Below are 15,157 nucleotides of genomic sequence, written 5' to 3'. Positions count from 1 at the left end.
CTTAGTTGCGACATGTGGGATCTTCATTGCAGCATACAGCCTTCTCTCTAGTTCTCTAGTTGCGGTGTGTGGGCTTCTCTCTAGTTGTGGCGTGCGGGTTTTCTCTCTCTAGTTGTGGCCCATGGGCTCCAGGGTGCGTGGGCTCTGTAGTTTGTGGCACGTGGGCTGTCTCGTTGAGGTGCACAAGCTCAGTAGTTGTGGTGCGTGGGCTTAGTTGCCCCATGACGTGTAGGATCTTAGTTCCCTGACCAGGGATTGAACCTGCGTCCCCCACATTGGAAGGCAGATTCTTTACCATTGGACCACCAGGGAAGTCCCTATTCACTCTTTTTAAAATTCTGTTCCCATATAGGTCATTACAGAGTATTGAATGGAGTGCCCTATGTGTCTGTGGCTTTTTTTAACCTCTTTTTCTCCCATTCTTTTACCATCCCTTTCCCGATCCTTAACAACATCTACTTAATATCTTGAAAAATATTAAAATTTTTACCTTTGCTACCTAGGCCCACCCCCTTTTCTTCCTCCTATGCTGCTGCTCTGGGGAGCATTTCTTTTGTAATTTAGAACATGAGACCTGTAATGGATTTGCCTTTCTTTCAACTTTATTTGGAATGAGAGCTACATATGAGTAGGTCTGCATGGGTATATTAGGGTTGGAGGTAAAGTATAGGTTATTGTTATATACCGATGTTCTTTTCTTAATGTCTCTTATGCTCTAGCCTTTTTTTTTTTTTGACATATACTTTAATTTCCTTTTTCACTCATCAGTGTCATAAACCACTCTCTATGTCAGAATATAGAATTCTCTAGGTATTTTTTTTTTTAATCATTCATTTGTAATCAGTGCTCGTTTGAACTTACTGCTCTTTGGGGACACATGTATACTTTATTCTGAATTTTTGTGAAATACAGAGACCATGCAGTGCATAAAGAAGGGCATGGTCTTTGATTCGAATACTGACTTCTGCTTCTTAGCTGTGCGATTTCAGGCAAGTTACTCAACTTTTTCTGAGTCTCACTTTTCATATCTATAAGGTTGTAAGAATTAGTGATACGTATAGTGTCTAGCATAGCATAGGAAAGAGCATAGGTGCTCAGTAAATAGCAGCTATTATTAATTATTACTACTGTAAAAAGGAAATATGGTTACTAGCCACTATATATTTTTTTACTTTTTCTTTCCATTTTTTTCATTGTAGTAAAATATACATAAGATTTACCATCTTAACCATTTTGAAGTCTCCAGTTGAGTGGTATTAACTGCATTTACATTGTTGTGCAGCCATCACCGCCATCCATCCCCAGAACTCTTTTCATCTTGCAAAACTGAAACTCCATACCCATTAAACAACCCCACACTCCCCTTTCCCCAGCTCCTGGCAGCCACCATTCTGCTTCCTGTCTATGAATTTGACTACTCTAAGTATGTCGTGTAAGTTAAATCATGCAGCCTTTGTATTTTTGTGACTGGCTTATTTCACTGAGCAAAATGTCCTCAGGTTTCACCCATGTTGTAGCCTATGTCAAAATGTCCTTCCTTTTTAAGGGTGAATAATACTCCATTGTATGTATATACCCCCTTTTGCTTATCCATTTATCCATTGATGGACACTTGGGTTGCGTCCATGCTTCAGCTATTATGAATCATGCTGTTGTGAACATGGGGATACAGACATCTCTTCGAGATCCTCCTTTCAGTTCTTATGAGTATATACCCAGAAGTGGAATTGCTGGATCATATGGTAATTCTATTTCTAATTCATTCATTCATTTATGGCTATGTCCGTCTTCGTTGCTGCTCAAGGGCTTTTTCTAATTGCGGTGAGTGGGGGCTACTCTTTGTTGCGGTGCATGGGCTTCTCATTGTGGTGGCTTTTCTTGCTGTGGCGCACGGGCTCTAGGTGCGCAGGCTTCAGTAGTTGTGGCACGCAGGCTCAGTAGTTGTGGCTTGTGGGCTCTAGAGCGCAGGCTCAGTAGTTGTGGCGCACGGGCTTAGTTGCTCCGCGGCATGTGGTATCTTCCCAGACCAGGGCTCGAACCCATGTTCCCTGCATTGGCAGGTGTATTCTTAACCACTGCACCACCAGGGAAGTCCTTTTTCTAATTTTTTGAGAAATCTCCATACTAATTTTCCACATGGATTGTACCATTTTACATTCTCACCAGTAGTGCATAAGGGTTCCATTTTCTCTGCATCCTTGCCAACAATTGTTATTTTCTGACTTTTGTTTGTTTTTATAGTAGCCATCCTAATGGGTGCGAAGTGGCATCTCATTTTGTTTTTGATTTCCATTTCCCTAATGGTTAGTGATGTAGAGCATCTTTTCATGTGCTATAGCCACTACATTTTAAAAGTAATGAAAATTATTAAAATTAAGTGGCCAAAGAAGTGTAGTCTTTAAGTCACATATTTTATTTAGGTCTGGATTTAAAGATGCTTTTATAACTCTAAAATTTAAAAAAATATTATGCTGAATCACAGTATGTTCAGATTCAGTTTAAGACAAATTTTTTTCTTCATGGAAGATTGAAAGGCATCAAACTGCCTGCTAATAAACTTTATAATAAGAAAAATCAACAGTGACTTTCTTGGGTAACTTTATTCCTTCACCTTTCCTAATAAATGGCTTTCTGAATAGTAGAGTAACAGTCTTTGTTAAGAAATGATATTTAATATGTATTGTGACTGAGAAACATCTCTCAGTGTCCACAAATACTGCAGTTCGTGTTGGGCCTGTAGTGTAGTTTTGGTTACCACAAGAATGCCAGGGTAACTCCTTTCATCTAGCTTAACCCCGTGTGCTATCTTCAGATCTGACAACCAGTTATTTTAAGGCAGTGTGGTTTGCGGGTAGGCGTCGATGGACCTTTTTGGGAATCTGAAAAAAGCTTTCCAAACCTCTTTCCCCCAAATGGACATGTACAGTAAGTCCCCTACATATGAACCTTCAAGTTGCAAACTTTACAAACGTGCATTCGCATGTCCAATCACGTAAGTTACTTCACGTGTCTGGCATACCTTGTCACATGCGTGCGTCCTCTACAAGTGGTTGTGTTTTTGTGTACTTTACTGTACATTACTATATAGAGTACAGTAGTACAGTATCTTTATTTCAAGCCCAGGATGTCCAGAAGCAAGCGTAAAAGCAGCGGTGATGTAGCTGGTACTACTGTACTTTTCAAGGTACTGTATTGTAAGATTAAAAATGCTTTCTTTATTTTTTGTGTTTATGTATTATTTGTGTGAAAAGTATTATAAACCTATTACAGTACAGTATTATATCGCTGATTGTGTTAGTTGGGTACCTAGGCTAATTTTGTTGGACTTATGAACGCGCTCTCGGAACGGAACTTGTTTGTATGTAGGGGACTTACTGTACATACAATATCACGTACAGCTTCGGGCATCTGTCGTTTCAAGGCTCCTAGTTACCAACCAGCCACCCCACAAATTCTCTTACAAGTAACACACAGTGAGAAGTTCTCTCATGTTTTATAAGCATTGTGATGATTTTTCACGTTTTTAAAATCTCTGCCATAGCATAGACAAATGATACAAGCTTGAACCTCTTATTTCTTTATAACTTTTCAGAAATTTTCCATTATTAGGACCATTAAGTGGTTTTATTACTCCTGTGTAAACAGGAAGAATCTATTGAATAGTGTTGTCAGAATCAGTGATCATATGGTATCTTATACTTTCTTTTTTGCCAGTTTTTCAGTTAATTGAAAGTTTTTTCAGGAGATACTTATTTCAGTAGAAATAGAGGTATTGGGAAGTTGCTGGCTCCATGTATGAATGTCAGTCATTTGGTCATAAGGTCTTATTATATCTTTGCTTGGTAGGGAGAGGACAGGTAAGTAGTGCTACTGCTGCTACTTTGTTAGATCTCTGACTTGGGTTAAATCAGTTACCCTCTCTAGCAAGGTGAGCCTTTATACTAAGTTTGAGATTTGAATGTGTCATGGTTTTTGCCCTTTAAACTCACTCTCCTTCTATGCATCAGGGTTCCAGCACCAACGTTTTGATTACAGCTATGATATATGTGTAAATCCCTGTAGAGATGTGTAAAAATACTAATCTGTCCTGAATTGACACCTTTGGGCCCCTTATCCTTCATCAGTTCTATTTTATATTGTACTCATTTTCACTTTTTAAAAATTTACCAAGATACATGGATCCTTTCTAGTGATCCTAGTCAGAGGAGCCAGGTAGACTTTTTCTTCTTTTATGCTTTTCACACTTTATTCACAAATATGTGTTCATTCTAACTCAAGCCTCATGTTTCAAAGATGCAGATATCACTTGTCATTTCAATTGTTGTTTTAAAGAAGTAAAAGGAACTAACCTTTATTAAGGACCTACTGTGTGCCAGCCACCATGCTAGCTGCCTTTTGTATTTGTAGTGTTTGAAGATGTTTAAACATGTTCAAAGAACTTCTGCGTGTTGTTTAATCCTCTTTTCAACGCTGTGAGTTAGGATATATTAGATCGCCCCCTTTCATAGATGAGGGAGCAGAGGCCCAGGAAGGTTAAAATAGCTGCCTGAGGCCACACAGCCATCACCTGTGAAGGCTGAGGCTTTCACTGACACAAAGCCCTGATTTTATTATGTAGAGAATCCATTGTGCATTGTTCGCTCTTACCATGTCCTTGAGGAATGAAGATGAGACGCTCTGTTGCAGTCTAACGGCAGTGCAGAGTGTGTATAGATGAAAATAACATTTAGGAAGATGCTTTTTTTTTTTTTTTTTCCCTAGAAGGTAAAAAGATTTGATTGTGGGTTCTGGGGGTTCTGGTACTTTAAAAAGTAAGCTGATTATGTGTCAAGCATGGCCAACTTATCATTGTAAGTTCTCTGGGATCTTTTGTCTTGTAAGTAAACCAAGAAGCCCCATTTTCTTTTCTTCAGACTGTAGAAATGCAGTCTCAGTGTGAGGGCAGGCTGAGTTAAAGGGACCACGCTAGCACCATTTTTATTTACCCCGTGACGCTGCTCCTGGCTTGTAGTATGCTCTTTGTAAAATAAAATAACTATGGTACTTGTTTTTACTGTCTTGACCATACATTTTAAGGTTTTGTTTGTTTGTTTGCTTTTACTTTCCAGAGTGTTGTGTTATTGGACCTACTTCAACCACATTCTTGATGACTGAATTTCTGAGTTGCCATTTTCTACTATTTCATTAGTCACCGCCATTGCTTATATAAAAAAATTCTCTGGGCTCTTAAAGATCTGTTTATGTAATAGAACTTGCCTGTATCTTGTAGGTTAGTTCAAGAACATTGTTTGCTTTATGTAAACAGTTTTTAAAAACACAGTTTTGTGTATTCAGTTGTTTATAGTTCTTCAGTAATTAAACATCTTCCTTCCAGTTTTATGTAAAGTTTGAACTTTCCTAGAATATTTTTTCTTAGGTAATGCAAGGAGGGACTTGAGCATAGGCTGTTATGAATTAGTGAATTTAAATTGAAAACAGACTTTACTGTGCTTTGACATGATTTTTGTTGAATCTGAACACTGTCCTTGGGCTGTCTGGTTTATGGCCCTGGGACTTTGTTATGTCTGTTTGGTTTGTGTCTTCATTTTGGAATGAATGGGATGAAGGCATTAAGTATGGTTGGTACCAATTATACAGGTTTTTAAAGCCATCTTAAAAGTTGAACATACTAATTCACCCATGCTGTGAAAGTGTAGGTGATTGAAGCAGTGGCATGCCCTATATGAAATAGTTGTTGAACCTAATTCTAAGCATCTATCTGCCTGCTTGCTCAGCCTGTTGATGAGACTATATAGGTTGTTGCTTTGGGCACCATCCTAAAAATCTATATGATACAGTTAATTCTGTGCAAGGTACTGAAAAATAGGGAAAAAATTCATGATTTTCTCTGTTCTACAGATGGGGGGCTGATTGAGGCAAACGAAACCTTTAAAAATTTTTACAACCTAGTGTCAAGCTAAACCTTATGATTCAAACCTGCAGTTTTGCCTTAGGTCTTGGTTGCCATGATGAATTGTTTAGGCCAGTTACCACATGCTGCTTTTGACTGGCCTTGACTTTGAATTGTAATAAAAGAAACCTTGGGTATTTTCTCTTTGTTCCTAATGTTTTAAGACTAAATTTTTTGTTCTTCAAATTGTAAATGTAATGTTTTATTTCACTAAAACACAGCTTGAAATATTTGAAGTAGTAGGTGTATATAACATATTATAGAAAAAGCAATAGTTTTTTTTGCTGGAATAGCAAAAGGTGACTCGTAATAAATTTTTGCAGCAAAGGAATATAAGAGAAATATAGTGGTTTTTATTTATAAACAGTGATATATTGATAAATTTTTAAATGTATATTGTTAGTTTTTATATATTTTCACAGAAGCAAATACGTCCATGTGATTTGTATTGAATACACAATCAGGGTTATTTAAACCCTGATTCAGTCACTCTGATAGAAATTGATTTAAATGTAGTTAAGGTGGAAAGCCAAATACTGGGTCCCTGATGGTACCACGTTCATATTTTAAGTGACTTTTGTAATACCCGGTCAGTCATGTCATTATTTTAAAGCCTTAGGTCTCTCAGTAAGCATATAAGGCATCAAGTGAGTTTGTGCCATGCAGAGACACTGTTAATATAAATCTATGGTCTCTATAGAGATGAATGCATATGATTTTCAAAATACAGGAGAATTTTATCTGTCATCATTAAAAATCTTTTAAAGATGATTTCATGCAAATGAAACTTCGGAGTTTATTTGCTAGATCCAAATAAACATACTAGCTTTTTAAAATACACAGTTTTTAAAAATATACTAGGATTTTATATTTCCTCAACATGCAAAAAGAACTTTTTCAAATAATTTTTTGAATATGGAGCCAAAATCAAATTGCCTATTTCATTCATTTTTATCTTTTTCTCAATTTAAGTAATATTATTTGGTAAGCATTAAAAAACACACAAATCTCTAAGGAAAGTTGTGTAATACTAATGGATTGTAATTAGTAAGCTTGGGTATGGGAGAAGTCATTGAAAGTCACATTGTCTTAGAATACATAAATTATGGCACAAAACTTTTTCAGAAGTACATTTGAATTTATTCTTCTTTACAGAATGTGACAGTGATGATAACCTGGGTATGAAGAGTACTTCAATGGGAGAAGAATTCAGATCCACAGAAGGTAACCTAATCCCTTCCTGACTGTATCTGTATGTTTTTTTTAAATTTCTCCCTCTTTCACTTCATCCCTCCTACCACTGAGTATAAAAAAAAAAAAAATTGTTCTCTCATTTAAAGGATAGTTTGCATTTCCTCGTGTAAGATGATTTAGGGGCTAAAAGAGAAATCAGCCAGTCGACTGCCTGGTTTTGTAAATAAGGTTTTATTGGAGCTCAGCCACACTCTGTTGTGTAAGTATTGTCTGCGCTGTTGCTTTGATGTCGCAAGAGCAAGGGTGAGTAGTTGTGATACAAATAATAGATCCTCCCCCACCCCGCAACCAAGCCTAAAATAAATATTTTCTGACCCTTTGCAGAAAAAGTTGCTGTTCCAGGGATAGGAGAAGATTTTGGTGTCCTAATTTTTATTTATTTTGAGTAGTATTAAATTAAGAATATTAAAGTTTTGCAGTAGAACTATAAAAGCAAGCACTTACATCTGAATATTAGTGGACTTTTTAAATAAATTAATTATGTTTCCCTCCTCTTAAAGGAAAAGGTATTTCCTTCCATAGGTTAAAGAGAACTTTTTATATTACTTCACATCAAATAATTTACTTGCTGTACCACTATTTGGTTGTGACATAAGTCCAGTTTTTACTATGGTTTTTCCATAACAGACTGTGCTTTTTAATAACCCTGGGGGGAAGTGAAACAACAGATTTTGGAAAATACTTGAACCTTCACTAAAGTAGTTGAAACTTTTCTTTTGGCATCTTTGACATTCAAGGACGACAGTAGGAGTCATAGTATAGTTCCAGTGTAGTATTTGTTGGTGGAGATTTGAGAGTGGAAATGTGTAATTAGAGAGGGAAACGTAGCAAAACAAGCACACACAGAATGGCCACCTGGTTTGTTTCTGCACGTCTCCTTGCGCTCTCCTAGAGTACAATTAGTCTGACTAGGAGCACACTGGATCTTTGTGCTATCTGGGGTTGGAAATTTGAGTGTGGCAGTGGAACTGATTCATCCATTCAGTGAAGTAGAAGACTGATCTTTCCCTCTTATAGTCAAAATTCACTGGTTAAACAAAGTTGGCAGTAAATCTGCAGCCTAATTGGAAGCAAGTTTTCTGACCAACTTGTTTTCCCAACATGGTCTTGCAAGGTCTGGCTCAGTGCTTAGCAGCCACATAATGATGAGTTAAACAGGTGAAAGAACATTTTGTGAGTTTTAAACAAAAACTGCCAGCTAAGTTGTTTATCAAGGCCATGAAAAGATAAACACCGTTGAGCATCTAAGTAGCTCAGACTTTGCAACCTTCATGTACTACCCATGACTAATCCCATGGAAAATGCCAAACAAAATTATAACTTTTAAATAAACACACTTGAGAAACCTCCACAGTTCTGTGGGCTCCTAGCTAACCCAGGAAATCTGAGATGTGTATAAATGAATATGTACCAGAATTTCTAGTGTTTTGTTATCTATGTAATACATTTTATGGTTGGGAGATTTTGAGAGTTTTTACATCTTTATCATGTCTTAGTTTGGAAGAAGGATTACCATTAATGGATTCAAGAAAAGATACTTCAAACTTTTAACTAGTTGTTCTATGAAGAAAGGATATAATGCTCTAATTTCAAGAAAAATCAAAGTGGTGTTACGTGTGTGTTTTCTTTCATTTCCTGATGCTTTATGTAAAATGAGTGTGAGAAGCACATAGTGTTACACTTGTAAGTTAGGGAGTGTGGCCTCCTCTGTACTTGCCTCTAATACCTTCCTTTGCCCCTTCTTTTCCCCCAACAAGAACTAGCTCAAATATCATCTCTTAGGTTGAACCATATAGAATTACCAATTTTGTAGACAATTTTGTTTGATCAGTGCCTCTTAGATCTTCCATTTTTAGAGACAGCTACCCACTACCACTCCTAGAATCCCTCCAATTTAAACATTTTTTTTGTTTGCATCTCTCATCCCCACCAGACCATGAGCTCCTCAAGGAGTAGGATCATGTTTCATTTATCTTTATTTCAACAACACCTAGCACAGTGTTTAGCACTAAATGATTGTTGAATGAATAAACTTATAACACATTAGAGCTACGAGGACCCATCTCCCTATAACTGAATAAAGGAAATTAAGACAGAGGCCATTTGGCTGGGAGAATATTGGGTGATTTTGTTGACCCTGCACCATGGGAGCAAAGTGATGTTCTAGTCTAGACCTAATAGCAAAACTCAAAGAAGTATAAGTAACTTCTCAAATCTCTTCTCATTCCTTCCCTTCCCAACACAACACTTTAAAAGCCTGACAAATGAGTGGCAAAAAGCAGGATCAATTTGCTTATGATCTTTTTGCCTTGAGGAAAGGCAGTTTCTCTTGTCGCCGCGTCTCCGCCCACCATGATTTATCTCCAGTCTTCTGTCTCATTCTTTGTTGTTCTCTGTAGACCTGTATCAGATTGTAACTACCCAAGTCAATCATAAAGGTCCTATTTTATTTCAGCTCTGCTGCTTACAAGTTATATAATATTGTGCAAGTCCCTTAATTTCACTGTGTGTCAGTTTCCTCAGGAATACTAGTATACCTACCTTACTAGAGTAGCCTGGCACATGGTAAGCAGTGTATGTATTGGTTGCTGCTGCTGTTATTGTGACTTATTTATTTATTTTTGGCCACACAGCTTGCAGGATCTTAGTTCCCCGACCAGGGATTGAACCTGTGCCTTTGGCAGTGAAAGTGCAGAGTCCTAACCACTAACAAGAGAATTCCCTATGATTTTGATCATTATCATTAGTCACTGTTACCTGCATGTAAGGTGTGCTCTGGAAGCATGCACACTTAACAGAGGTATTCTGACTCAAATCCTTGGAAAAGAAAGAAGACAGCATTATGTGGATGATTGCCAATGCAAAGTCTTTCTGTAAATGTCAGCAATTTGCCTTAGAGTTCCTTCAATTAATAGCAGTCATCAGTATAATTATTAATATTATAATGTAACATAAACAGTAAAACTCTATACTGTGGCCACAAAGAAAGGATAAGAGACTAGTGTGTTCAGTTTTAACTTCAGTTAATGCTTATGAAAAATCTAATACTTTGAAAACTGCTCTTAATCTTAACAACTTATGAGAGTCAGAATATTCTCCTTATTTTACATAAAAACTTAGTCTTCCAAACATTAAGTAATTTGTCTTCAGATTCACAGCCTCAAAATGATTGGAGCATGGTTCGATATAGGTCTTCTAACTCCCATTACTGGGTTCTTTCTTATTTTGTCATATTACCTCTCTTTCAAAGAGAGTGAAATTAAGGCAGAGAGAAAAGAGAATAAGAGAAACATAGACTTAGACATATAAAAGAAAAACAAGGACATATTTGCCATAAATGTTCTTTATTTCTTCATATAGATTTGAGTCACTGTCTAATGTCCTTTCAGTTCAACTTGAAGGATTCCCTTAGCATTTCTTGCAGGGCAGATCTGCTAGTAACAAACTCCTTTAGCTTTGTCTTGATTTCTTCTCGATTCTTTCTGGATATAGAATTCTTGCTTGACAGTTTTGGTTTTGTTTTCCCTTTCAGCACTTTAAATATATCTCACTGCCTTCTGGTCTCCATGATTTCTGATGAGAAATAAGCTATTAGTGTTATTAAAAATTTTACATGTGATGAGTTGCTTCTCTCTTGCTGTTTCTGTTGATTTTGGCTTTTGACAATTTGACTATAATTTGTCTCAGTGTGGATCTCTTTGAGTTTCTCCTGTTTGGAGTTTGTTGGGCTTCTTGGATGTGTAGATTTATATCTTTCATCAAATCTGGGACATTTAATTTGCTGATTCTTTTTTCTGTCTGCTTAATTTTGTTAAACTCCTGTAATGAATTTTTCATTTTAGTTGTACTTTTCAGCTCCAGAATTTCTATTTGGTGGCCTTTCATAATTCCAATCTCTTTATGATATTCTCATTTTATTCATACATTGTTTTACTGGTTTCCTTTACTTCCTTGTCCATAGTTTACTCTAGCTCCTAGAACGTATGTAAGACAGTTGGTTTAAAGTCTTTGTTTAGTAAATTCAATGTCTTGGTGTCCTCAGGGATAATTTAACTCAATTTTTTTCACTTTGAATGGGCCATACTTTCCTGTTTCTTTGTATTATCTGTGTTTTTGTTGTTGTTGAAAATTGGATGTGCAAATATTATAATGTAGTACCTCTGGAAATCAGATTCTACCTCTTCCCCAGAGTTTGCTGTTCGTGATTGTCAAAGGCTACGGTTGTCCATTTGTTTAGTTACTTTTCCAAACCATTTTTGCAATAACTGTATTCCTTGTCACATCTGGTCATTGAAGTCTCTGTTCCTTTAAGCTTTTGTTCAATTAGTGTTTTAACAGAGATTTCCTTGAATACCAGGAGCTAAAACAAAACAAAACAAAACAAAAAGCAACCTCTCTCTGGTTTTGCAGATTGGCTGTGTGCTAGGGCCCTTCAGCATTTAGCCAGGCTTGCACTGAACCTACAGATCAGCCAGTGGTGAAGGCTTGGTGTCTTCTGAGGTATTTTCTGAGCATGCATCGTGTCCTGGGTCCTAAATTCCCCAGTACACATAGGTGCTTTTGAATGCCCTGATTTCCCAAGGAAATTCTCTTCATGGCTTTTCCTCTCAGATATTAAGTGTTCTATTGTATGTCTCAACCATAATCTTTTACCCCAGGCTGTGGGCTTTTTATTTGTCTTACAGTGTTTCTGAGCAATGCAGCCTGCTTTTCTGCCCTGAGTGGGTTCTGAGCTTCGTAAAATAGAGATGAATGCCTTGTTTCAGTCCTTCAGGTAGCCCCCAGACAGATTAGAACAAACACAATAATTTGTGAGTTCTGCTCTGCTCTGTCTGGAACCAGGGACCAGGGTCCCACACGAGGAGTATGGGCTGCCATCTTCGAGGCTGCTGCGGAGGCACGGGGAGGTGGTGAGGAGAGGGCAAGTGAAAATACCATGAGGCTTTCCTACTGCTTTTATTTGCCTTTTTCTTGATTCAGTGTTTGCTTGGTTGCTGTGAATGTTTTCCAGACTTCTGACAAAGTCGTTTCTGACAGTTTCTGCTTGTGTTTCAGTATTTCTGTGTTTAGAGCTGCCTACTCTGCCATTTTGTTGTATATTCACTCTAAGACCAATTTTATTTCTTCTTTAAATGTTTAAATGTTTCAGAGAATTCACTGGTAAAACTATTTGGGTCTGGAGTTTTCTTTCTGGGGAGTCTTTTAATAATAAATTTACTGTGCTCACTTCGGCAGCACATATACTAAAATTGGAACAATACAGAGAAGATTACCATGGCCCCTGTGCAAGGGTAACATGCAAATTCGTGAAGCATTCCATATTTTTAAAACTCTTAGAGGAAGACATAGGCAGAACACTCTATGACATAAATCACAGCAAGATCTTTTTTGACCCAACTCCTAGAGTAATGGAAGTAAAATAAAAAATAAACAAATGAGACCTAATGAAACTTAACAGCTTTTGCACAGCAAAGGAAACCATAAACAAGACGAAAAGACAACCCTCAGAATGGGAGAAAATATTTGCAAACGAAGCAACCAACAAAGGATTAATCTCCAAAATATACAAGTAACGCATGAAGCTCAAATTCAAAAAATCAAACATCCCAATCCAGAAATGGGCGGAAGACCTAAATAGACATTTCTTCAAAGAAGACATACAGATTGCCCACAAACACATGAAAAGATGCTCAGCACCACTAATCATTAGAGAAATGCTAATTAAAACCACAATGAGGGACTTCCCTGGTGGTGCAATGGTTAAGAATCTGCCTCCCAATGCAGGGGACATGGGTTTGAGCCCTGGTCTGGGAAGATCCCATATGCTGCAGAGCAACTAAGCCTGTGTGCCACAACTACTGAGCCTGCGCTCTAGAGCCTGCAAGCCACAACTACTGAAGCCCGTGCGCCTAGAGCCCGTGCTCCACAAAAGAGAAGCCACCGCGATTAGAAGCCTGTGCACCGCTACGAAGAGTAACCCCCGCTCGCTGCAACTAGAGAAAGCCTGCATGCAGCAACAAAGACCCAATGCAGCCAAAATAAAATAAATAAATTTATTTTTTAAAAATGCAATGAGGTGTCACCTCACCCTGGTCAGAATGGCCATCTTCAAAAAATCTACAAACAACAAATGCTGGAGAAGGTGTGGAGAAAAGGGAACCCTCCTGCACTGTTGGTGGGAATGTGAATGGATACAGCCACTATGGAGAACAGTATGGAGCTTCCTTAAAAAACTAAAAGTAGAACTACCATATGACCCAGCAATCCCACTACTGGGCATATACCCTGAGAAAACCATAATTCAGAAAGATACATGTACCACAGTGTTCATTGCAGTACTATTTACAGTATCCAGGACATGGAAGCAACCTAAGTGTCCATTGACAGATGAATGGATAAAGAAGATGTGGCACATATACACAATGGACTATTACTCAGCGCTTAAAAGGAACAAAGTTATTTGTAATGAGGTAGATGGACCTAGAGTCTGTCATACAGAGTGAAGTAAGTCAGGAAGAGAAAAACAAATACCATATGCTAAGACACATATATGGAATCTAAAAAAACAGTACTGATGAACCTAGTGGCGGGGCAGAAATAAAGACACAGACATAAAGAATGGACTTGAGGACACAGGGTGGGAAGGGGAAGCTGGGACGAAGTGAGAGAGTAGCATTGACATATATACAGTACCAAATGTAAAATGGATGGCTAGTGGGAAGCTGCTGCATAGCACAGGGAGATCAGCTCGATGCTTTGTGACAACCTAGAGAGGTGGGATAGGGAGGGTGGGAGGGAGGCTCAAGAGGGAGGGGATATGGGGATATATGTATATGTATAGCTGATTCACTTTGTTGTACAGCAGAAACTAACACAACATTGTAAAGCAATTATACTCCAAATAAAGATATTAAATAAATAAATAATTTTTAAAATAATTACTTTCTTTAATATATTTATAGGTAGATTTTGTTTAATCTTGTGTTAGTGTTCGAGAATAGTGTTTTTCAAGAAATTTGTCCATTTTACCTAGATTGTCAAATGTACCAATGTAAAGTTGTTCATAATAATATTCCTTTATTACATATTTTTTTATTTCTGTAGGATCTCTGGTGATATCTTCTCATTTTTTCCTGATATTGGTAATTTTTGTTTTCTCTCTTTCTTGATCACTAACTAAAAGTTTATCAGTTTATTTAGTCTTTTCAAGGAATGAACTGTTTTTAGTTGGTAATTTCTCTCTTTTTGGTCTGCTTTCCATTTCACTGATTTCTGCTCTTTATTATTTCCTTTCTTCTACTTTGGGTTTAATTTTCTCATTTTTTATAGCTTTTTAATGTGACACTTAGATTGTTGACCTAAATTTTTTCTTGTTTTCTAATGTAAACATTTAAAGGTGTTTATTTCCCTCTAAGCCAGGGTGAACAAGCTTTTCCTGTAAAATACCAGATAGTAAACATTTTAGGCTTTGTGGTGTCTGTTACAATTACTCAGCTCTGCTATTATAGCATGAAAACAGCCCTAAACAATACATAAATGAGTGTGGATGTATCCAATAAAACTTTATTTACAAAAATTGCTGGTGGACTGGATTTGGCCCATAGACTGTAGTTTGTCAATTCTCTACTTATTGCCGTGTTCCACACCTTTTCATATTGTATTTTTGCTATCAGTTTAAAATATTTTCTGATTTTCCTTATATTTTCTCCTTTGATCTCTTGGCTCTTTAGAAGTATATTGTTTAATTTCCAAATATTTGAATGTCTTATTATTCATTCCTAATCTAATTTTGTTGTGGTAAGAGAGTATACCCTGTGAAATTTAAATCTTTTGAAATTTATTGAGACTTTTATGGCCCAACATGTGGGTTGTCTTGATGAACATTCCATACGCACTTGAAAAGAATGTATTTTCTGTGTTTACTAAGTAAAGTATTTTATACATGTCAATTAG

The 15,157-nt window shown here is 37.1% G+C and overlaps 1 protein-coding gene and 1 non-coding gene across 3 annotated transcripts in view; both read left to right on the top strand.

The window, feature by feature from the left end:
- ZNF451 (zinc finger protein 451) overlaps positions 1-15,157 on the top strand; it is a 123,256-nt gene that overhangs the window by 99,588 nt on the left and 8,511 nt on the right. For both annotated transcript variants that reach the window (XM_049715478.1, XM_004267781.4), the window contains exon 14: positions 7,106-7,174. In XM_049715478.1, the coding sequence (XP_049571435.1) occupies positions 7,106-7,174 (69 nt within the window). The remainder of the gene's footprint in view (positions 1-7,105; positions 7,175-15,157) is intronic.
- On the top strand, positions 12,424-12,530 carry LOC117200655 (U6 spliceosomal RNA). The gene has a single exon (XR_004482275.1). It is a non-coding gene; the product is annotated as a U6 spliceosomal RNA (small nuclear RNA).

This window comes from Orcinus orca, chromosome 10, assembly GCF_937001465.1.
Source record: "Orcinus orca chromosome 10, mOrcOrc1.1, whole genome shotgun sequence".
Lineage (NCBI taxonomy): Eukaryota > Metazoa > Chordata > Mammalia > Artiodactyla > Delphinidae > Orcinus > Orcinus orca.
This window is presented reverse-complemented; position numbering and strand designations above follow the sequence as displayed.